General features: G+C 46.8%; 1 protein-coding gene across 5 annotated transcripts in view; it reads right to left on the bottom strand.

Annotated features, from left to right (window-relative positions):
• Positions 1–16,664: 16,664 nt before the first annotated feature.
• The window catches only part of RYBP (RING1 and YY1 binding protein), a 38,052-nt gene continuing 29,859 nt past the window's right edge, over positions 16,665–24,857 (bottom strand). For all 5 annotated transcript variants that reach the window (XM_066195401.1, XM_066195400.1, XM_066195399.1 and 2 more), the window contains 3 exons: positions 21,438–21,614; positions 21,225–21,323; positions 16,665–17,272 (listed from right to left, as the gene is read on the bottom strand). In XM_066195401.1, the coding sequence (XP_066051498.1) occupies positions 17,020–17,272; positions 21,225–21,323; positions 21,438–21,614 (529 nt within the window). In that variant the 3' untranslated portion in view covers positions 16,665–17,019. The remainder of the gene's footprint in view (positions 17,273–21,224; positions 21,324–21,437; positions 21,615–24,857) is intronic.

The raw sequence follows: 24,857 nt of genomic DNA on the forward strand, positions 1-24,857 counted from the left end.
CAGTGGCTGGAAGACACTGGGAACTCTTTCTCCTCGCTGATTTCTTAGTGGATTTACACCAAAAATGTTGGCAATTCAGCCCTGCTGAAGAAATGATTCCTTCAGCAGCAGCCCAGCAAAATATCACAAAAGCAGAGGACTGATGGGGCTCAGGAGGGGTGCAGAGCACCACCAACACCCCTGAAGCAGCAGGGGATTCGTTGAAATGTGAAATTAGTTGAATGTGCAGGTGATCCAGCCTGTCCCCACAGGGCATGGGCACAGAGCCACCCTCCAGACACAGCAGCGGCCACATGAGGCACAGTGTGACCCTGAGCCCCCATCCTGCCCCCATCCCTGCCTGGTGCTCCACTTTCCATTCATGCACTGCCAGCTGGAGCTACACGCTGCCTCCTATAAATCCTTTCTAAATGAGCATCAGCATTTAATTTATTTCAGAAAGACTTACTGCTCTGCCTGTATGGATTCTGCATGGGAGGCACGGGCAAAGACCAGCACTCAGATCGCAGAGCCAAATCCTCACCAGCCAGTAAATGCTGGAGTTCAGGTTCTATAACCCATCCTGCCAAGTCAGGACTTGGCACTACAAGACACTGGTGCTCAAACTTTCCACTAAAGCAGCTCCCTGTGCCCAGCGTGCTCCTGGGCATCACTGCAAGTCACCTACAGACAAGAGAGCAGATGTGGCTAAAATCCTTCCCCTGCTGCAATTTGCAAAAAGATCTACTGGCTGTGGAAGACTGCCAGATTTTTCAAATTTTTTGAGCTGGATGTGTTGTTCCCCTAGGCTAGAGAAATGCCACTCTTTTCCTCTTCTCCTCTTCTCCTCTTCTCCTCTTCTCCTCTTCTCCTCTTCTCCTCTTCTCCTCTTCTCCTCTTCCCTTTTTTTTTTTTTTTTTTTTTTTCCTGTCATCACAACCATTCTCTCACTCCTTTTTTACCAGGAAACAAGGATGAAAGAAAGAGAATCAGGAGCACCCTCACCAGCACCTGGGTCATTCCTTTGAGCACTCAACTCAGGTAGGTGATACCCAGCGCTCAGCAGGATGCTGCAGAGCCCTCACTTGAATGTTACACTCAGGCTCACTATAAAAACCTCAAAATCAGCCCCGAGCAGGGATTTTGCTGAAATAATCATCATGCCAGATGCTCCAGCACTCCACCACAGCCTGCCTGTCACTCCGGTTGCCAGATGCCTTCATGAGGTTTTGTTCTGGATGACCAGAAACAGAATTAGGCTGCATCCACAGAGCCAGTACAAGGTTGCTAGGAGATTCCTCTGCCTGCAAGGAGCTGACAGTCACGGGAGGTACTGGTGTGTGCAGGGTGCAGTGATAAGGTTGTCTCCTCCTGCCTATGTGACTTGGGCATCTTTGGGCAGACTCCAGGCTCTCAGGGCAAGAAGACTTTGGCTCAGCTTTGAAACTGATGGAGCTCAGGGGCAGGGTGGGAAGGGGATGCTGGTGAGGACATCGAGCAGCGCCTGCAACGGAAAGCAAACTGTGGGACAGCAGAGGCTTTAAAATCATATCCCACTCCAAGGTTAAAAAATAAAAATTAGCTTCCCCCTTTGATGTAAGGCGAATCGCTTTCATGGCAGGGAAAATGGCATTTCCTCCCCCAGGGCACTGTTATTTCAGCAAAATCTTTGTTCTGCATGACAGCAGATACTGCCCACGGCCCGAGATGCTGCCCCAAACACCTCGTCCTGCTGCACCAGTGCTGCACCTCACGGCAGCAGGGCAGGATGGCCACTGTCCCTGTCCCCCACGCTGCTGGCAGGCACCGGGATGTGTCACAGGTTAATTACACTTACTCATTAGGGCTGGTGCCAGAGGCCTTTGTGGGGAACAGCAGGGAAATGAAAGCAGCTGCAGGAGCGGTCAGGGGAGAAGGCAGGAGGGGACCGAGCAGGGGGGAAATTCATCTGGGATTCAGGGAGCACTCCTTCCACTTCTACCTTTCACTCATAAAATGATGCTATCCAAAAAGGTGAACTTTGAGGCTTTGGCAAACCTGCTTGCTTTAATGAGGCTGGTTACACAAATTCTGCCCTTTTGAATGCAGCTGGTACCAGACACAGAAACCAAGGGAGTGAGGAGGCTGTTAAAGAAAAGTGGGTAAAGAACGTTAAAATAAGCTCCTCAACAATCTGTGATGATTTTAAGCCTGAGGACATGGTCACCTGCAACTGTTCCATTTCCAGTGGCTGCTGTCTTTTTGGGTTCCCTCAGGGATTGTGGAGATGTTGATTCAGCAGGCTCTTCCCAAGATGGGATGAGGTGCTGTGGTGCTCAGCAAACAGCCCCTGCTCCAAAATCCTGCTCTGACAGCTGTGGCAAAGCCAAACCAAGCCCTAATTCATCACTGTAGAATTCACCATTCTACTGTACCGGGCACATCCAGCTTCCTCAGAGATCCCACCTGAGAGGGCAAAAAAAAATACATATGCACACATACATTTTTCAACGGTGTCCATCATTTCATGCACTTTTTGAGTCAGAAATTTCAACACTAATCCCAGGAGGAGAGGATGCAAAGCTCTGCCTTAACAGCCTCTGGAAAGCTGAAACTGCTCCTTTGCCAAGAGAGCACAGAACCAAGTTCTCGAGAATCCCACCAGCAGAGCAAGTGAGCCCAGGGGCTCTCAAGCATTTGGGGAGCCGTGCAGATCCCTCTTTCTGCCCCAAACCTCAGGCTGCAAGGCAGAGGCTCCAAGTGCTGAGGAAGCAGGAATGTGCTGCTCGCTGCCTCGCAGGATCTTGGCTCGTAATAGCAATTGGCGCAGAGTCATCCTTATCAGCTAGCGCATTAATCTTAATTAACAGATCGACAGCAACAGTTCCTCCCTGAAGCTCCCCTGAGCATTCCCAGCCTTTGCTGCACTGCTGCTCCAGCATCACTGTGGTTCCTGACATGGGGGAAAAGACCAAATTCTGCACACAGATGGAGGGGCTCCACTGGCTCCAGCCCTCCTGGAGGTCCAGCAGAGCCCAGTTAAGAGACCATCCACCCATAGCTGGGACCGGGACCAGGAGCATCCCCTTCACCCCAGACCACAGATCCTGGTCTGGGCTGTGCTGTAGCACCCAGAGTCCCTGAACTGTCCCACTGCCTTTGTCCAGGGACAGACCTGAGAGAGGAAGGGTTTCCCCATGTTTGCATGTTTTGTAAAAGGAGGATTTTTTAAAAAAGGAAAAACAAAGCAAACCCAGACAGATTATCTATGAAAATGTGGTAAAATCAATCCAAACCAAACCCCAACAGCAGGGCTTCTCTCACCTACTGCTCCCGGCTTCTGTCAGGGCTGGGAAATGAGAACCGACTGTCCCAGCATCGATTCCCACCCCGGTGCCTGGGGCTCACTTCTCATCAGCACTGAGGGCTGAGGCTCCAGCCGGCAGGGACCCCACTGCTGGCATGGGACCACAGACCCCAATCCTGTGACCCACTGCGTCCAGGGGCACCTGCGGACCCCCACACTGGGGTCATGGGGCAGCACAGCTTCAAGCAAAGGGTCCAAAGAGGCAAAGGCTGTAACTGGGGACAAGGGAGTGAAGAGGAGCAATGAAGTGGCTGAGGCTCCAGTGAAGAAGAGAGAAGTTACAACCCCAGGCTGCTGCAGTGTGAATTTAGGGCACAGTCATTCCCACCAGGTAATTAAAGGGCACAGGGACAACATCCATCTCACCTTGTCTGAGGACATCTTAGGTCAGGTGCAGAGCCAGGACAGCTCAGGCCTGGCAGAGCTCAGAAAAGAATGACATTGTCTTATAAAAATAACCCTCAACAAACAAAACACAACAACACCACCACAAAAAAACAATTCCCTTGTCCAGGTCAGCAAATCCCATCCTCTCTGCCCAGTCTGGGCCCTGGGGTGGAGCAGGCACTCATGGCCACAGCAGTCCCCTTAGAGGACAGAAATCGTGACTGTAACATGCAGCAGGCTGAGCACTCTGAATAAACGCCGTGAATTCACTAATGAAGGTGTCCCAGGGGCAGAGGTGTGCCCCTCTGTGCCCCTCCTTGCCCCCCTCCCTCTGGATATCTCCACACTCCACCCTTGGGTGCAGCAGTGCCTGGGATTAGGGATTCCTGCTTCCCAAAGGCACCTGGGCACCTGAAGCTCAGCTTTTCCATTTGCACAGATGTCACCAGAAGAGCAGCATGGCTTGCAGAAGTTCCTTTCCTGGGGTGCTCAGTAACTGTGGGAGTTGGAGCACCACATCAGGCAGAGACGGCAGCTCCAGGCACTGCCTGCTGAGCACACCGATCTAAGCGTTTTTCCAACAGAAGAGAGGAAAAATCTCATCTCAGCTGAAATACCAAGGCTTTAAAAATTAGTTGCTGTTCATGTGCAGTAGCTCTTGTTATTGAAAACACCATAAAAGTTTTACAGTGCTGACTTAGGGTGCACGTAAAGAACCTCGCTTGTCTTGACAGGCCATAAAGGAACTTTTATGACCTATTGGGTCAATGATTTGCAAAGAAGGATTTACACTGCTGTCCAGGGCTGGGATGAGCTGCTGGAGGAGGAACACACCAAAAATGGCCCCCAGAGCTGAGGGGTGAACCTGCTGTGGGATAAACAGTGTGTGTATCCAGCATGACTCCGTGTATCAGCATGCCTTGCTCTTACACAGATTGTGCTGACTCAGAAGGGCACGGGATTATCTGCTGAGTGGGTTTAACTAACTGACCTTTATTCTTCTGGGGTTACAAGTGGAGTTTTAGGAGGAAAAAACCTTATCCATGCATCAGTTCATCTCTCCCCTGGGGATAAATCTTCAGAAATCCAGGCTGAATCCCCAGGGTTGCAACCCCTTTATCTTTTATCACACAGTGTCAGCTCCACTGGTCCAAGGTTCACTTTCAACACTCTCCGGGAAGAACTCAAGGGAGAAGAGGCCCTGACTTAGTGAAATATCATCACCTTGGGCTGATGTTGCCAGGTCTGCTCAGGACAGATGAAATGGTGTGAGGGAAAGCCCCTCTGTGCCAGCAGCCCCCCCCTCAGCGTCAGGGCTCGTTTTCCTTTACAAAGCACTGGGCACACACAAGGGCACAGACTGCAGCTGCAAGAAAAGTCCCTGTGAAATCCAAATACTCACCTCAGTGGCTGGTGAGAGGGGCTCAGGATCTTTTGCAAGTGACAAAATCTGCCCTGGAAAAGGGACTAAGCCCCTGGTGTCACCTTCCTGAGGCAGCACATCCACCTCCCTGGCTAGCACAGCTTGTGTCACCTCAGTCCCCTCCAGCCCAGGCTTGGCCGCCTGCTGGTGTTGGAGCCATCCCCAGGGCTGGGCAGTGATGGGGAGAGTCACCCAGAGCGCCCTCCATGCTCCTGTCCAGGCTGACCAGCACAGAGGAGCAGGATGGTGCCAGCTGTGGGGGGAGCAGGATGCTGCCAGCAGGATGCTGCCTGGCAAGAGGGAATAGGATGATGCTGGCCATGGGGCCAGCAGGATGGTGCCAGTCTGGAGGCAATAGGACGGTGACTGGCAGACTCAGAACCCCAGGGAGCTCTGTTCCCGAGCCTGGCGCCTGCGGGAGGGAAACAGCAGCCCAGAAAGATCAAACACTTCAAATGGTTGTCTCCCGAGCGCCAGTGCGAGCTGAAAGGAGAACCAGTGAAGTCTTAACGCCGGAGGGTGGAAGGATCCTGCAGGCAGGCACTCACAGCACGGTGCTGCTCCCCGGGGCCATGTCTGGAGGGTCTCTGAAGGATGAGCCCTTCAGCCTCAGCTCACCCAGATGTCCACGCTGCCCTGGGGATGCTCATGCAGGTCAAACCCTTGAAGTGGGACCCTTCCAGCCTCTCCAGGCAGCAGCACGACTCTCCCTCCTGCAGCTCCCAGCCCCATCCCCAGGGTCACAGCTCATCACGGGCATTGAGGTGGCAGGACCCTGCAGACTTCCCTCCCCAAAGCCCTTCTCCCTCATCCCTCGGCATCCAGATGGATTGAACCAGATTTGCTGCACACGTGGCAACCAAATGAAATGGTTTCTTTGGCAACAATAATGAAAGCTTAGAAAAAAAGAATCTGTTTTCTGTCTCCTGCGACTCCAGCAGCCCAGGTAACGCAGAGCGAGGAGCAGAGAACTGCAAGCATCTGCCTTGAATTACAGCCTCTGATAGGAATCAGACATGCACTCCAGCATGTCTGCTGCACGTTTATTTATTTATTTGGGACCTGATTGATTTAAAGACTCCCTATTGCCTGAGCAGCGGCATGGCACAATAATTCACTTGATCTCTGATTTATATTTCATGTTCAAGTGAAGCAGGACGCTTCTGTCCAGCACAAGAGCTGTGTGTGCCAACGTTGTGCTCAGCAGCTTCAGAGAACCTGGGCATGTAGAGAAGCAAAAGCTGTGGCTTCAAAGGGAATAATCACAAGATAAAAGCCCTGTTACACACCCAAAACTGCGTGGCCAGGGTCACAAACTGAAATGGGGACTCACAAATCACTGTCCCTATTTGCCCCCTTGCACAATGCTCAGTCCTAGGTTGTGTTTTCCAGCTAAGATCCATCCTATCTTATCCTCTTCCCAAAGCACTCCCCTCACCCCACAGCTCCAACAATGATCCAGGGGTCAGTGATGGTCAGTCCTGAGCTCTCCAGCCTTTCCATGCCACTGGAAGACTTTGAGCCTTTTACAGCTCAGCAGGAGAGAGCACAAGGTCCAAGGCATCCCCCAAACTCCTCCACTTTGGCCCTGGTGGGCCCTGGATTTCTTCTTTGACCCTATGCCAGCAGGCCTGGCTGCTCTGCGGTGGGTGAGGTAACTGCACCTAATTAAGTCCCTCTGCTCTTCTGCCTCCCATATGGGAAAGGATCAAAGCTCTCCCCACCACACTCCAAAGGCGAGGGGGGCCCAGGAGGGGTGAGACAGGAGGGGTCTCCTGGGCTGGGAGGGGGATAATGCCAAGCAGAGGCATCCCCTTTTCCCCTGCCAGCATCACCCTTCCCCGTGGCCCCTCCGAGACATCCCCAGGTACCTCTGGCTCCAAGCAGAGTCAGGAGCCTGTGAATCCCATGGGACAGGGCCAGCAGTGACCCCTTCACCCCATGCCCCACCACCCTCAGGGTGCCAAGGACTGCAAATGCCTCCAGGTGCTTCGTTACCACGTTGGTGGTGCCAAAAATAGACGCCAGCTATTTCAAACAATTCTCCCTCCTTTTTACAGAAATTGTTACACGGAGCAGAGTTAAGATCTGCTATTCTCTGCTCCGCTTCCCACTTGGAAATACCTTCCAGAAATTAAGGAGGATAAAAATAGTAGCATTCAATGGGAACAGGAGCGAGCTCCTCTCTTCAGAAGACGCTGCAATCACGCAGCGCCCGCGCCCGAGCCCAGAGCCGCTGTGAATAGCGCTGCCAGCTGATCCCCTTCAAAGCATTGTTGAATGAGGTCTCAGCCTCCTAATTTAAGGGGATGAAGTCCTTCCTAAGGCTGTGAAGATCTGGGCTTTCCAGATTTATTATTTTATATTAACTCCTCCCGGACAGCCTAATTAGACAAGGGAGAAAGGGCTGTTCCCTCCCCGCTCCCTTATCCAGGGCCCGTCCTCCTCCTGTAAGAGATTTTATTTGTGCTGCACAGAAGATTTATCAACTGCTTTTATAGCCCTCCCTGCACTAAATCACACCCCTAATGGATAGCCTGAGGTAAGAGCACCACTGTTTATTTTATTATATTTTTTTTTAATCCATGGAATAGCAAGGATATGTGCACACAGCGCTGCAGGCTGAGCTCTGCCTCCCAGGACAGCAGTTTTAAGACTCCCGAGTGGAATTACTTGCACTGGCCAAAATCCTGAGAGAAAGCCTGTGAAAGCCTCAGCAGAAGCATCTCAATGTCCAAACACACATGACAAGCCAGGGATGACGGGAGCAGAGAGGCAGCTCTCCCTTCTCACCCTCTGCTTCTGTGTGTCTCCAGATCTGTGACCAGATCCCAAGTGACTGTCCTTGCAGGAACAGATCACCTCCAGCTTTGCCAGCAACACGGAAATAATCCAGATGGAAAGATACAGTTAAAAAAAATCTTTATTTACCCTAGTCCAGATGTCGAGAGCATTGTTTGTGCTGGATAAAGGTGAGAATAGAGTGAAGCATCACTGGATTTCAGTGCTGTTTGAGATCCACTCCACCATCCCAGATTTTGGGAATGCCAACCCCCTTCTGGGAAACCTGTTGAGCACCAGGAGAGTCATTAACTCACTACAAATGAACTGCTGATCCACTGTTGGGAATAAACATCTCCCAGTGTCCAGCAGGAGAAGGCACAAACTCCCTGCCTGCAAGGAGAGTGACTCCCAGCCATGTGTAAAATACGGCACTCAACACATCAGCAGGAATAACTCCAGTGACTCAGTGCAGGCTCCTCCCCAGGACAGGGAAGGATGATGGTCTGCCTTCTGGTTCCAGCCAGGAGACCAGGGGTCTGGGAGCTTCACATCCTGCTCCATCCAGCTCCTGCTTCTCAGACACTGCATGGATGTGGGGAGGAAAGGGACCACTCCAATGAAATCCTTTAGATAAAACCCTTTTCTCCACTGGTTAAGCTCTCTGGCTGGCAGAGAGGGCAGAGTGAGCCCAGCTCAGGGGAATCACCAGCTCTACAGGAATGAGTACTGGCTCATCACTGCTCTCAGTGGAGTCACCTCCCACTTGTTTTAACTCATTGCCTTTGACCTAATCTTTTGATTGATGAGGACTTGGGATATATAAATCTGTGAGATTTATAACTTGGCACAGAAGGAAAATGATGATTGGCATCTCTAATAGGACTTTGCAGAGGATACATGGCTTCATTAGGACCCAAAAAGCAGAGCTGGTCCTGCGTGGTAAGATAAACTGATGCAGGGAATGAGTGCGAGGCTTGACAAAGCTGTTGGTGAGGGGTTTCCAGCAGGGCCATCTCCCCAAGCCTGCTCCAGGGCTGCTGGAGCAGCACAGCAGCACGGAGAAACAGAATGCAGCCTGGCTCCTCCTGCCAAGCCAGAGGGGAAGGTGGCAGGGGGATGGCAGACCCTGCCAAAGCCAGGGGGATGGCAGGGGGGGATGGCAGACCCTCCTGGGATGAGTGGGAAGCTGGAGGCAGCCAACACAGACAGCAGCCAGAGCTGAGTCGGAGAAACCAGCCTGCACGCAGTTCCCAAAACCTGGTCCCCCTGTCAGCCTCTCCCGCCCCCCGCCAGGCTTTCTCCCGCTCTGAGTGTCATCACAATTCGGGAGCCCTGCAGTCAGGGGAGGTTCCCATCACTCATTTTCCCCGTGCCATTGTAGCACAGCGACTCCCAGGTCGATCCCCGTCAGAGGCTGTCACACAGCCATCACAGCCCGCGCTGCCGCAACAATCCCGCCCCCCCGGGAATCACCCTATTCCTTTTCCAGGGAACGCTTCCTCAACTCCAGTCCGCATTTTCCTGCCTTAAATTCACACCGACAAAACTTGGGTTGAGTAAGGAGAACAATAGGAGCAGCTAACTGCATTTCCATCCGCTGTGTTCTGGTAGCAAGCCGCAGTCCCGGGGAGGCAGGGATGCTGCCAGGCTTCCGCAGGCTCTGCTGTCAAATCTGTTAAAGCCTGGATGCAGCCCTAACCCTCGGCCAAAGCCTCAACCTCTCTCAAAGGCTGAGCAGAGAGATTTTGAGATTTCAGAGGATTCTCCTCGCTGGGAATGAAGAAAAGGGACATGTGCATGTTGGAAAGGTTGAAAGGCACGATTCATTTTGCTCCTGGGCAGAGGCACCCACAGGACTTCCCCTGGCTGCCGGGCAGCTTCTCCATCCTGGCCCCGTGAAGCCACTTCCAAAGCCATTGGGAGGCTGTAGGCTGATGGACATCTCTTCAAACCTTCGAAAAAATTCTGGATATATAAATAAATCAACCCACCCAGGGAGTAGCATCAGCCTGGAGCCCTGACCAGCTCCTTCTGCTGCTCCATGATTTTGTCTTTCTTGGATCAGAAAGAAATGAGTTTAATGTTTTTCCTGCCCTTTCTTCAACTTATTTTTATAAACCCCATAGGGAAGTAAAGCATATGAACATAGACAGCCTACTTGTTATGGATGCCAATTTGCAGAGTAAGACAGTAATAACCACCCAAAAGGGGTGGGAGGGATTGTTGGCCCTATTTACTCTTGGCTTATGGTGGTGATTCCTCGTGAGAGTCAGAAAAAGAGAAAATCCCTACCAGAGGCAGCATTTGACAAGTTCTGTCTTTAAACTTCACTGCATGTTTAGCCTGCCCCATAGAATATCTCTACAGCCTATGCAAAAATACATAATCTATTTATAAGGTTATAGCTTGTATGTATTAGGTATCAATTCCTGGGTGAAGGCAGAACTAAAATTTCAGTGGTTCTGCTTCCCTACTGTGAGTTTTAGGCCCTCCTAAAATACACACACAAACATGGAAAACTCCTCCTGCCAGCTCCACACCGAACCTCCTGGGCAATATGAATCAGACAGCACAGCATGAGGAGGAAAAAAAAATCAGTTTTATCCATTTCCATTCTACTTACCTGGGCCACTACATGTTTTTCCTACAGCATTCCAGCCTCTTCCTGCTCACTGGGATATTCTGTACCCAAATTCAGCTCCCAAACTTGCTTTTTTTCCAACACTTGAGAGAAACTTTGAGCAGCTTAAACACTTCAGATCTCCCCCCTCAAACTCTGTTCAGCTCCTGTAGCTGTGGCCAATTAAAAAGCTTCCTAAAAATCTTTTGATGTGCTGTTATCGCATGTGTATTACGCTGGGAATTTCACAGTATTTAAGGGAATATCAGCTTTGGATGGCCCTGCTTCACCTGCTGGCAGGAGGAAGGGAGGATTGCCAAGGCAGGGATGTGGAGCAGCAGGGGATTCTCACGCTGGAAGTCTCTAGTTGCCACTGTGCCATTTTCAGTCTTTCTCAGAAGGTTTTTGGAGAAGGGGGGAAGTGGAACAGCCTTTTAAGGATGTCAGAACACTTTTGACAACTCCTAACGCTGAAGGAAAAGAAGTTGGAAAAAATTAGGAATGTTAGAAAGTAATGAAATTCCAGTATCCTGGGAATAATAAATAGTCACGGTGGAGAGCAATGCCTCTCTCTCTCTCTCTCTTTTTTTTTTTTTTTTTTTTTTTTTTTTTTTTTTTTTTTTGTATGGAGACAGAGGAGAACAAGGGAGTATTTGTTTCTTGATTCCTCATCTAGGAAGCACAACTGGCTCGTGCCTTCCGTGCTTCCTGCACAGCCGGGGCTGCCAGATCAGTTCCTGCTGTGTGAGGAGTGATCCCTGTCTGAGGAGCAACAGGGGACTGCAGGCTGAGCTGAGATGTGCAGCACTGGCTGCAGGGAGACAGCATTTTTACCTTTACTATCAATACAAACTGCAGACCAGAGTTAGGCACAGAGTGCTCTTCACTGTCACAGGCTCTGCCACGGGGAAGTTTTGCAAGTGGGACAATTGCAGTGGCGTGAAGTGCTTTATTAGCTTTTGATGTTATTGATGATCTCTGCATGCAGGTTTTTCTCTGCTGAGAATAAACAATGAGAAAACACAGCTGAAGTTTCCAGTATTCTCCTATTAGATGGGTTCAGCTGGAATCAGTATCAGCACCCCCAACCTTGTCTGGAAAAAGGCTCCACACAAATATCAAGCAATCCATCATCATAAGGGAAAACAGCAAACAAGCCTTGGCGTGTCTGCTGACAGCAGGAGAAAAGGCAAGCAAGAGTTGGGCATGTAAATATTCAAGGAATGGCCAAGAGAAAGGCAGGCAGAAAGACCTGACATTTCCCCTCCTTGTTACAACCACGAAAGCCACGAGGGCATCCAGGTGTTACAAAATGCAGCCAGTCTCCCTCTTCCTTCCAGATCCTGCTGGTTCTCCAGATCAGTTTGTTCTGGTTTTCTTTTAATCTGATCCATCTGTGAATCACAAGTGAAGTTTCACAGCTCTCCTGTTTAAAGCATTATAGACTCAGGTTTACCTTTCAACAACCGAGTGGGGCTCTAGGAATCCATCCAGCCTGCTGCCAGGCAAGCCACCAGCCTGAATCTGAACACGTGCATCCTGGAGGGATCCACAAATCCGTGAGTGTGGCACTGCATCATCTTCATACAGTGACAACCCGCAGCAGGGACAACTGCAGCTCCAGCATTGGAGGTGGCCCTTGGCTCACGTGGCTCCAAAGCATTTCCAGACCAGTCACCTGAAATCTCAGCAAAGGGGAGAGCGGGCAGGCTCTGAGGGAGACAACACTGCCACGGAAGTCTTTTGCTGACTCCATTCAAGCATCAAGGTGAAGAAGACGTGGCCTCCTCCTCCTCCTCCTCTCCCTGCAGCTCCTACACGTTGCCCCCCCAGTGACCCTGGCACCTTTGGGTAGTGACAGGTTGAGGACAGGGACTACACACACTTCAAGGCAAGGACTGTTCCTCTGCTCAGTCCTCAGCATGCCAAACAAGTGCTTTTCAGGTCTGTAGAACAACCACTATCTTTCCTGTTTCTTCTCATTCTTGGCACAAAGGCACCTGAATCGCTTCCAGCTGAGGTTAAAAGCATTCAAGCGTCTGTTTGCACATGGGGTTTCCTAAAGTGACCTCTGTTTGTAACACACATTTCCCCCGGCATACCTAAAAGTATCCAAATGCCTTTTCGTTTAGGAACTGCCCTCCTATTCCCAGGAAAAAGATTTTGTCCCCTTGGCGTTTTATCTGTTGCTTTGTTTTCAAATTTCAACTTCATATTTGAACAGTTACATCACACATCTCCCATCTCGGCTGGTGGAGGGGAAACACGAGCTAGAAAGAGCCCAGTCATTCACATCACCTTGTTTCCTAGGCAGAGGAACAAAACACTGCCTGCAAAATACCAGTATTTTTATGCTACAAAAATACAATTAGACTCTCAATTACATTTTATTAAATTTACTCCTGGGACTTTGTTAGCGCAAGACAGGCGAAGGAACTCCCAAGGGCTCTCACTAAATCCTCTGCACTAAGCCTCACCACTCCTGCATCTACAGAAAGGGGAAAAAATTATTTCCAGGGACCAGAGACCCAAATTCTGCAGACACATCTGCCACCAAGTCTCCCCAAACTGTGTGTCCCAGGGAACAAACTGGATTTACTCGCTTGACTGAGGCTTTCCATGGGCACAAATTGTGTTTGCAGAAGCGGGTGCTGGAGCGGTGGCTCAGGAATGAGCCAAGCACACAGAGGAGCTGCTCCAACAACAGGACTCTCCGATTTTTCTGAATACTGGCATCTCCCAAAAAAGAGAGCTTTCAGATATAATTAAATTTTACTATTTTATTTGTGAAAAAACTACAAGCAGAATTCATAAATAGACATTTCTATTTAAAGCAGGAAAATGATAAAGTGGCTTCTAATAACAGTCGTGCACATGCCAGTAACAGGAATATATTAACATCTTTTATTTGCTAGACAAAGAGCAGTGTCCAATATAAATTTCCCAAAAACATTTAAGACCTGTGAATTTCTGACCAGTTCACAAAACCACCATTGACACTTTAGCATGAAGATTAAAACAAACCTAACAGGACTGTCAGCTCTAAAGACTTTACAGAGCGGAAAAACTTTCAGAAGCGTTATACAAGCTGTCTTTCTGGGCAAATGAAAAATAGAGCTCGTATAATACATTAACATAAAAATCCACAAGATAAGATTATGTTTTGACATACTTAAACAAGCATTCTATATTTTGTCTCCAACAAACAAAGCTAAGGAAATAATGTAACCATCTTTACACAGTAAATTAAGGTTACAAGTCATACACAAGAACAGAACTGCTTGCGCATTAAAAACTGTTCAGCTCCATTGTCATACTCTAAATGTTGGCTCTTAAAACCATTCGGTTACATACAAGCAAAGGTTATTATATAGTCAGCAATTCATAAATTTTCAATAATTTAAGTTTATGGTAGAGTTTAAAAAAGTAGACTGAGAATGATCTTGGTAAGGCAGGTGAAAACATCTCAGTGGAAATAAACTCACAGAAGCTGCTGCCAACTTTTGGATCTGTCCAATCTGAAGCAAAGTTCCAATTGAAATAAATAGCCCGGTGGTGTAAAACGCTGTCACCTTTCCTTTGCAGAACTACATCAACTGAGCGAGTCAGGCAAGCTGTGTCGGTGTCTGTGTGTGTGTGTGTGTAAGAGTCGAGACTTCGCCATCGTAACACTGTGCTTCACTTACCTGCGTTCTGTGCCACTGAACACCATGAATCTGGTCCTTCCCTACACTAGCGTTTGCTTGGTTTGGTTCTGGAGCACCTTCCCCACCGAGGGCGCGGAGGGAACCCCACCCGCGGTGCCGCAGGAACGCCGACTTCCGAAATCAAACGCTGTCCTTCAAACCCACAACACAACAGCTACGGATATGAGGCTGGGGGGGTTCAATGCTTAGCTAGCACTTCCTAACTGATTGCAGAATTACAGGTCACTCGTTCCCAAAGAAATTTTTCCCATCTGTTTATAGCAAGCTACTTCACCGAGGAGGCACGCCAAGGGGATGGATGTTACAGACCTTACCACGAGTAGCTGCGTACGGCGTTAAAGCTTTTCAACTGATCTACAGGTCTAGTTTCACTTGAAAAAGAAGCAATTTCCTGGTACACACAATGCTATTTTTTTTTAATTTTCTTTTTCTTTGCACAATTTCCCAGATCCAACGAAGAAGGTGAGCACGTGGTTTGACTTGAAGCACCAGAATAAGTCCTGCTGAGGGCAGCAGGACCTGCCACTCGCTCACGCTCTTGGCTGGATCACGGCCGAGATGCACGCAAGCCTAATTCATAATGGATCATTTATAAAGCAGTGCAAAATATACAAGTTCAGGGGCATCTTCAAAAAATCTCTCTTAAAAAATTATTCCAATACATTTCAGTAAAATAAATAAATATGGCTGACCAGTTTACCCTCCCTGAGACCCTTAAAGGAATAGTAAAAACTGGAAAAGGAATGTCTTTGCAATACCCCACTAATGTTAAAATGTGGATTGAGATATTCATAGTATTTAAAACTATGTATAATAAATTGTCGTGATGCTCATAGGAAGCATCTGTTTTCCTTTGGTTCTTTAATACTTTTAAAAATGCTTACAAAAGACAGCCTATACTGTGAATATAAGCAGAATCAAGTTGGGGTGCCCACATTAACATATTCAGAACAAAACCACTGCTGCCAAGGCACTGCTACTGCACATGCCTTCAAGCAGGGGCTCTACCAGATCCCTTACACATTTCAGTCGCCAGTGTGAAAGGAACCTACGTCTGCTACTCAAAACCACACAGATTTTAAAAGAAATCTTAAATCAGTTGCCTCCACAAAGAGAAATTTCTCTTGCCAAGCAAATAATTCACAACATAACGAGCAGGCACAAAGTTGTCAAAATGTGGCCCTCTTTCATCATGGCCAAAAGTTATGCATTTGATGTCAGATGAAGCCACAGCCTCTGAGCCTGAAATTACTGCAGAGCACCCTGGGGCCACTAAATAAAGATGAAAAGCCGAAGAGGATTGGGGTTGGTTTGCCATTTAAAAAAAAAAAAAGTTTGTTTCACCTCTTCAGCTGAGTGTTTTAGCAGGATAATGCATGGAAGGTAAACTGTAAAGCAACACTAACAGGCCAGGAAAACAAATTATAGTCTGGATAGCTTTAGAGTAAGAATGAAGGAGATGCTGGTCATGAGCATGAGCCACACACTGCTCACCTGCCAGCATGAAAACTTTTCCCTACTTTTGCTCCCACAGCAGGAGACTTGGAAGTGTCCAAACGCTGACAAGCCCATCACTGGACAGGATGCTGTTCAGAAACCACTCTTGGGATACAAATGGACTACAAGGAAAAGAGCCACCCCAACAGCATGGATGGGACAGATGGAACCGGGCTGACAAGCGCCGACCCACACACAGCTGGAGTGAGCACCAGCTGGGTTCCTGAACTCGGGATTGCTCCCAGGCTCCCTGCTGCCCTCAACCCACAGCAACCACTCCAGTTCTAGTTACCTCGGGCACTGAGGCTGCTGCTGGAATTCATTAACACCACCAACACGTGTGGGACTGGCTGTGCATGACACAGCAATGCTCACGTTACCAAACACACAGACCTGTGGTGTGACTGGTTGGGAATGCTTCTGCTCCAGCTGGGCACAGACCTGCACATCACCAACCTGAGTGACCCCAGGGGAAACACTCTCTCAACCCTCTCTCATCTCAGATCCCGAGCTGTACCAATCAAAACCGTGTCCAGTACACTTTAGCCATTGCTTAGGGAAGAAACAGGGAAGGAACAATAGAGAGAACAGGTCCCATACAGGTTCAAACCTTCAGGAACACTTTTCACCTAAGACCAGTTCCATTTCAGTTTCAGTACTTTCACAGAAGGGGACTGTCCCAGATCTTGAACTGTTCAATTATTTTGTTTTATCACTTCACAGTGTTTCAAGCACCAGCGTTTCCATGTATTGGTTTCAAATAACCCTTTATATATATTTATTTATATATATATTTATATATAATTTATATCAAAACTGATAGTACACAGTATAACTGGAAGAAGAACTGAACTTAAAAAGGATATGTTGAAAGAGGATGGAGCTTGTGAATGCAATAAATAAAGTCCCCTTCCCACCCCACCCGCTCCCTACCCCAAAACAAAAAGTTGTCATGTTCATGGAAAATTGTGCACAGCAGATATTATAAAAAAGTAGATTCAGGAGCACATCCAATTATAAATGATTGTTAGGAAAATCATATAAAACAATGGAATACATAAAAGTGTCAAGAGTAATCGCTAGGGTGAGAAATTCCTTGGTGGCCAGATGCCCACGGCAAGCAGAAATTATCCTGGTTGCATCAGTAAGAGGTCGATGTCCGAGAAAGTGTGTTCAAGCACAGAAGAGGCTCTCCAGGATTTGAACAGCGTGGGCAGGTGGAGTGTTTGAATTTCATACCCTGATTCATAGTTTCCACAACTCCATGTGCAATTTTTCAGAAAGATTCGTCGTTGACTGCCGACATGTCCCCCTTGGGCGTGGAGGAACGGGACGAGCCCTTGTCTGTGCTCTCAGAGCCCGAGCTGCTCTGATTCTGTTGTTCTGATCCTGCACTGGAGGTCACTGTAGAAGATGACGTGGATGAAGAGCGAGTCTTTTCTTTAAAGTCTGTGATAATTACTGTGACATTTCCCACTGTGACTGCCAGCTGCTGTGCGGTACTTCTGTCCACATTTTTCAGTCTGGGTCTAAAACGAAAAAAAGACATTTATTAAAAGGATAAAAATAAAGGAGAAAGGGAAAGTTTATTAGGAAAAGCATTTGAAAACAAAGTCGGTGTGACTCGTGCTCCCTCGCCTGTGCAGATGCCAGCGGCTGGGAGGAGAACTCAGGCAGGCAGAGTGCTGCAGAGCACAGGATGAAGGTGTGACCTGCTCCCTGTGCCAGCCAGGCTCCCTGGGCCTCTGAGGGCTGCGGAGCACACTCAGCCCCAGAGAACAACCTGTCTCACAGGGCTCTGCACAGGGAGTCTCTTGCAGGCTTCTCCCTATCCAGCCCTGCCAGAAAGGAGGACACCACAGCAGAGCCAAGCGGACAGGAGCCAGACAGAGAGAAGGATCTCCTCCCCAAGGGGCAGATGAAAGAGTTCTCTTATCTAAATTCACCATCTCATCATGTGCCCTGATGTTATGAGACAAGGCTGTGACTCTGCAATACAAAACCACATGAAAGCATTCGGCCACAGCTCTTTCATTCCCATGTTGGAACTCTGCAGCTGCAAACAACACAGGCACTGGGACAACTTGGCTTCTCTCTCAGCTGCTTTGAGCTTATACAAATCAGATGCCCAATCAGCCTATGGATAAAATAGCTCAAAATGTTCCCTCTGGAATTGAGGCCATTGTAAATAAAATCCAGAATGTACAACGGTATTTTTTTGCAGCCAGAGCTTTTGGTTAGGGGAAAAAGAGAAGGGGGGAAAAAAAAAACCTACAAACCACCCGAAAAGAACCCACTGGTATTTATTGCACAGGATTATCTCAGTAATTTGCATGCTGTGTTATCATTCAATTAGTAATGTAGCTAATAAGGGTCGAAGCTCTAGGAAGCTGACATTCAAGCACATTTCATGGGCTGGTCCAAAGCTCTGCTTCAACAAGCCTTGGACACTCCTCCAGCTACCAGCAAATTCCAAGTCAGCTGCAGCGACTGCTGTAATTTACAGCTTTTGCTCCTAATTAAGGGTCAGGCTTAAGCAGCGGAATATTCCCAATAGGGAAATTAAAAAGGAGAGTCTTTATACATCAGTGAAAAGTGGCTTGCTGAGAGCTGCCTTATTGAGAGGGATGGAGGGAAGGTTAGTTTACTTTGGGATCAAGCTCCAGCTTTTAAACCACTCTGCCTTTTCTCCTCCTCACTTGCAGCACACAAGGCTAGTGCAGTAAAACAGAAAAAGAGGGAATTAAGCTCATTTGCTACCCGCCATGAATACTCAATGGCTTGCAGTGGTAAGTTAACAAGGAAAAAGTCCTTAAGCAGCAGTTATCCAAGTGGTATTCCAGAATCAGACAGAACAGAAAAATGCATTGGGGACGGATGTAGAGATTCCAAAATAGAACAATTGTATTTCTGCAACCTTCCTCACCAAAAATGAAGTTACCGCACCAAAAATAGTATTTTCTTATCTAACCTAGGAGGCTGCTGCGATTTTTAACAAGCACCACAGGAAAAGAGTTTTTAATAGATAGAAAACACAAACAAAAAACCAAAAAAAACCAAACAACACTGCTGCCCTGGGCTAACACTCAGTGAAACTCCTCCTTGCAGCAGCCCCTTTGCTCCGGGCCCGGCCTTTCCAAGCCCGGAGCCGCGCTCTGGATTTCCGGGGCAGGGAGCTGTGCCCACGCTGCACAGACACACTGGCAGGAGCTGCCAAGCTGCACACGTAACCACGGGGAGATGAAATGATGCCACCTCGTTTGTGGCTTACAAGAACGGCCAGCTGGCTCAGCAGGCTCTGAGGTTTCCGCCGGCGCTCTGGTGCCGTCCCGGCAGATCCCCCGCACGGCCGCCGGTGTTCCCGGAAGCGTAGTACGAAGACGTATTTTCCTCCCCGAGCCCCGAGTTCCTCTAGGAAACCCAGCTCTTCCTGTAATTTGCCTCGGTCATTTGTTTCCTCTTGTACTCAGAAAGAGCCAAAATGCTGGCCCAGATACCGGAACAGAGCCTGCTGCCTCCACCTTCTTACAGGGTCGGACGTGAACTCTGGGTATTGCTCGATAAAAGGCAGCTCTGAGAGGTGTAATTAGTTTTAAAAAAGGAAAAAAAATGGGACAGCCCAAGCATCTTTAAATGCCATGACAAAGTTAAATGGAAGGGCTGAGGAAAGCAGGGCTGAGGAACAGGATTTCCCCACAGTCCCACTCACAAACATTTACATTATCACTTTTAAAACTGAGCCTCCCAACCATTTCTCTGGGAGGTTTTCACGGTTTCCCCTCTACAAAGAGCTGATTAGGCACAGATGGAAACCACCAATCTCTTCAGCACATGCATACAATTTTTCCTTCTTACAGAAGAAAGGGATTGGCTCACTCATGTTATTTTGCAAAATTAAACACCCCGATGCTTCATGTTTATAGCAAAAAAGTTTTATGGCCAAATAAGTGAAGTGTTTCAAAACATTCAATCTGAAAGTACACAGGAAGGCATGGTATAAACCAAGATATTTTGTCAGAAACAGGCACAGTATCCAAGAAATTTAAACAGGATTTTTTAAAAATCCAGAGAGCCCTAAAAGACAACTTACAAAAAAGCCCAGAACAACTGTTAGGCAATCTGGGCATGAAAAAAACTTATCCTCCTGTAAAAATCAGAAAAAGACTCTTTGACAGCACTCCTGAGAACAGTGAATTGTCAGAAAAGTTCCACTAAACAAAACACTTATAAAGACAGTTTAAGTAGTAAAGGAGATGAGGTCTCCTTTAAAAATACCCAGCTAGACCTGGTACAATTAAGGCTTAATTAGGCCTGGCAAAAGCTTGCCACAAAACATGGCCTAAAAGACTTTCCAGTAGACAGAGTGACTCCTTTAATGAGTAAAAACAATTCTTTGATGTAATCTCTCAATTTAATATTATGTCATTAGTCAAGTACATCAAGTCTCCTGCATCCTAAGTCTCAAAATAAGTACTATTTAAAGAAGAACAGTACAAGAAAAGAGTCATTGCAATAAAGCTGCCTCTCTGTAATCAGATCAGGAACGGACACTTCACTCTTTGGGGGCTGAGGAAGAGTTAACAACAGTCCCTGCAAACAGCCCAGTCTTGTAGCACAGCAGATTTCACACTGCCCTCACTACATTCCAGTGGGTTACTGTGCAAAGGATATTCCCTCTTTCTAAAGATTTCCATGCTATTATTTAAAAATTTCCAAGACAAGAGTTTTCTGCAGTCACACCTTGCCAACTTGAATGCCAGCAGCAGTGTCAACCATATTTCCCACGTGCTTTACAAGTGTTTGCAGCTAATGGTGCCTCAGTTCATGTGGCTTCACTATAAAACACCTCTTACAGCACATTTTAAAGAGAGATGCAATTCTTATACAGCCCACACAGGCAAAGCACCCAGTTCAGTTCTGCCTCTTGTAGCTCTCAAGTTCAATAATACAAGAACTGTTCTGTGATGCTGAATTTTTGATTTAAAAAATGGAGGAACAGTATAGTATAGGCAAGACTAGGAATAAATCTCTCTCCATACGCTCATTTCAAACTCAGACAAGTAACAAACCAGCCATTTGTGCTTTTTGTTGAAAGCAAGATACCAGCAAATCTGTTCATGTATACTTAGTTCCTGTATACTTGGAAAATTATCTGGACAATTACAGTGACTGAATTACGGATAAGGAAGTAAAAAAGTAACCTTTGTTACTGCTATCGAGCGATGATAAGAATTTGATACGATTCTTTGCTGGTTAATGTTTTTCCCCCACTGTGTACAGCCAAAAGCATTACTACCCAACTGACAATACAATTATTTTAACAGAGAAATGAAAATGGAATGGACAACAGAATCAGTATTTCCAAAGCCTGAATCTGTCCTCACTAGCAAAGCGTTCAAGTGCTTGTATATCAAAAAAAGAAGTGTTTGCTTTGTAACACAGTTTTCAGATACCACAGGCTCAATTTTAGTCTAGAGTTACCTTGAAGTGTGATTTGAGTCGCTGGTCTTTGTTGTAGTATTCCCAGACTGTATGCTGTTTGCTTCACTAGGAGGATCTTTCACAATATCCGACTTTGGTCTGTGAGAATTGGAGGGAAGAGGGAGATTACCATGTTGGTTTAACTGCACAATTAACCAATGCACAATGCTACTCAAGTCACATCACATTTAATACTGCGTCCTTCAAACTTACTTAGTCTTCTTGTTAGTGTTCTTCTTTGTAACACTTGGACTAATTTCCTTCTCTTTGTCAGGTTTTTCTTTGTCTTGTTTTTCCACTTTCTCCTTCTTCTCCTTCTTGGGTGGTGGTGGAGTTGCATATTGCTGGGCAACTTGTTGTGCCACCAACTGAGAGTTTATTCTAGGTTTTCTATAATGACAATGAAAAGAGAGATCTATAGTCAGTCTTACACAGTAAAAATAACTACACTGAGAGCAGTATGAAGATTTATTTCAGCAACCAGGAAAGAACACTCCACTTAAAGAACCAAATGGATGTCCTTATTTGATGTGAAGTACTACTGCTGTAACCAAACAAGACAGAAACGTTAAAAGAAAGAAATACCCTGAACTGCTGTTTCATCAGGTTTTAGCATCTAACATTATTAAGTATAATGCTCCCTTTCTTCATCTACATCATGAAATCACAGCCAATTCTGAGGGGGGACAATCGTGAAAAAGCAGCTTACAAGAAGCTGCCAGCCATACACTGTGGCTATACTTTAAGAAAAGGAACAGAATGTGACAAAAAAGTTTCCTAATAACCATCAGCCTCCTTCATATCCTTCAGTTTAATTTCTCAAATAAGCTCCTGGTTCAGCAGCAGCAAACCTTGCACAAATAACAAAGAACAAGAGAAGGTAACTGAGATGACTTTGTCCCGAGGGCCGGGCTGGCAGGGGCACAGGAGACAAGTGGGCATTCACACTGGCACTGGGAACAGCCGTGCCAGCCTCCAACACAGCGTCCTCACACCATTGTCCCAGTCCCCAGGGTGCTCAGACAAAAAACACAAGCAAACTGCCTGTCAAAGGCTGCTTCCACTGCAAATTAATCCTTACACAGACAGGAGCTCTGCAAGTAACCAATACCTTGGTTATTGATCCTCACGTATCCCGCTGGAATTGGTGCCTTTGTCTCTCCTGCATTCCTCATCCAAACTCTAATGTCCTCTCTTGACAACTCAAAAACTTTCCCCTCTGGCATATCACAAAGCAATTTATAGTCTAAATACTTTGGCTATTCATGATTGATTCGATCCCTTCAACACTCCAGAAAGATCTATGCTCCCCGTGACCACACACGTGGTGGTCGTGGGAGAGGAAAAAAAACAAAAACAGGTAATCAACTCCCTTAGTCGTCCATAATAAACCAAATACTAATTGCAACAGTTGTTCAGGCTTGTCCAAAGCTGTTAAATTGTTCATAAATACAATTCAAATGTTGCACGTAGATCAGACTACAACAGATTGCCAGTGAAAGCTGCACCCAAGTAACATCAGGTCTACAAGCTGGCACACAGAACCCCGGGGGTTTGTGCTGCAGAGCTCTGTACCTGCACTCAGCTTTGGCTAAAAACATCTAGAGAGGTTTCAAGCACCTACTTAGTGGTGTGATGTGTTGGAAAAAAGTATAAAACATTAATGGCTCACACATAACATTTGCACTGAGAGATGATACACACAAAGGAACACCCAGAGAATTTCTACTCCCTGTCATGGGAGAATCCAAGTGTCTGCTGAGCCCCTCTGGGTACTGGTTTCCTGTATAATGGTACCACGAGGTTCTCACTAAAGATAAACCCAAGTATTTAATTTCTCTACCATTATAATAAAGTCTATGCAACACGTTGTAATCAGGCCCCTGACCCATCTCAACACCTCCGGCATCTGGAGTTTTCACCCAAAATAGAAACTGTAACTCAGCTGATGCTACAGTCTGCATACACATCTGAGTGAACAATGATCTGGTCTTCAGCCTCAAATAATTGTGATACTGAAACGTTTTGTAAATCAGATCAAGCAGTTACCTGTTCCACAGAACAGTGAAAATATTTAGCATCCTTGAAATCCAGTACACAGCAATTTCTCTCTGACTGAGAATAAACACATAAAAAGAAGCAGTTTGGTTACATGGAAAAGATTTTCAGATTGATGCAACCACACTAAAAGCTGACAACAATAACTTGTGTCAAGCAACCTGCTCATTGCCTACTGAAAAAAAGATAAAATGTCAAGAAATCTTCAAAGAGAGGGCAGATAGCATCTCGCTGCATGATTATACATGATTAACCTCACTGCTTGAAGCTGCCACTTCTGCCCAGACTTACAGTCATTTGCTGTTTACATAACCAGCTAAGTCAGAAACCTGAGCCATTCACAGGAAAGCCCAAGTCACGAATCTGAGAGTTCTTCCCACTTTGCACAACTCTGATGTGCTCCTTGTGATGTGATTTCCAAGCCTTGTGCCCAACCTGTGCAGCTGCCCAGCTGCTCCTCCTGTTGCAGGAGTGCTGCACTGATTGAACAGAGACACAAATTTTAAAATGTAAACTAAAATAAAAACCACTCACTGACCTAACCAGCACAACTTCTCCAAAATCCATATTTATATATTCCCTCTTACCCAGCAGGATGGTTTGTGGGTGAGGGCAAAGCCAAAACTGGAAGGGAAGAGAGCAGGAAGCAGCCAGGGACCTGTGGGAAGGAGATCCAGCCCTGCCCATGGGTTCCCTCCTGCCATGAGGGAGGGAGCATGAAGCTGCTGAGACTTTGGTCAACACTGAGCATCTTTCAAGATCTGCTGCACTCCTAGAACTGATTATTTAAAAAATAATGCAAATAACCCAACAGCTTTCCAGTTCCTAATCGGACTGTTTCACCCATGCCAGCAGCAAGCTTAGGAAAAGAGTGAAAACCAGGTAATTTAAGTAACTGGCATAGTATTAGTAATAATAATAGGAGAAATAAAATCCTTCAAGTAAGGCCCACACTGCCACTACAGCCAGGACACGCTGGTTAGAAGCCCTTTACTAAAAAGCCAAGCAAAGCAAGTTGAGCAGCACATTTTTAACCACAGCAAACTATAACCATAGGAACCACAATTGAGTAAAGCAGCTGCAACATCCAAAACTTACTCCAAGTTTCCCTGCCTACCAAAAAAGATTTATTTGGCCACCTCCAAAGCGAATGCTTTGACTCAAATACACCGCTATTATATTAAAGTAGTTATCACTTAGGCAGAACAATCTGAACGGAAAGTTGCAACTACTTCTAAACTTTATTTGTAAGAATAAACAGCTACAGAAACAAATATTGACCGTTTTATATCCCAGAATCTCCTTATTGGTTTACTTTCTGCAACACTGAAGTGTTCAGGCACACAGAGAATACATCCAAGTGACAAAAATCAAACCCTAGCTCCGCCTGTTCATGCTTTCTAACCAGCACTCATGCTCAAGGAACAACTATGTTGTAATCTACTAGAACGTTGGAAGTATCAAGACTCCTCACAACTCACAGCTAAAAGCCTCAACTTCCCAAAAATTAGCTGAAGAGACACAATATTTAGTGTTAAGACTTAGTTCTTGAATTTTCAATGCAAATATCTGAAA

This window comes from Chamaea fasciata, unplaced genomic scaffold, assembly GCF_029207755.1.
Source record: "Chamaea fasciata isolate MVZ Bird 193981 ecotype frontalis unplaced genomic scaffold, bChaFas1.0.hap1 SCAF_13, whole genome shotgun sequence".
In the NCBI taxonomy this organism is placed as follows: Eukaryota; Metazoa; Chordata; class Aves; order Passeriformes; family Sylviidae; genus Chamaea; species Chamaea fasciata.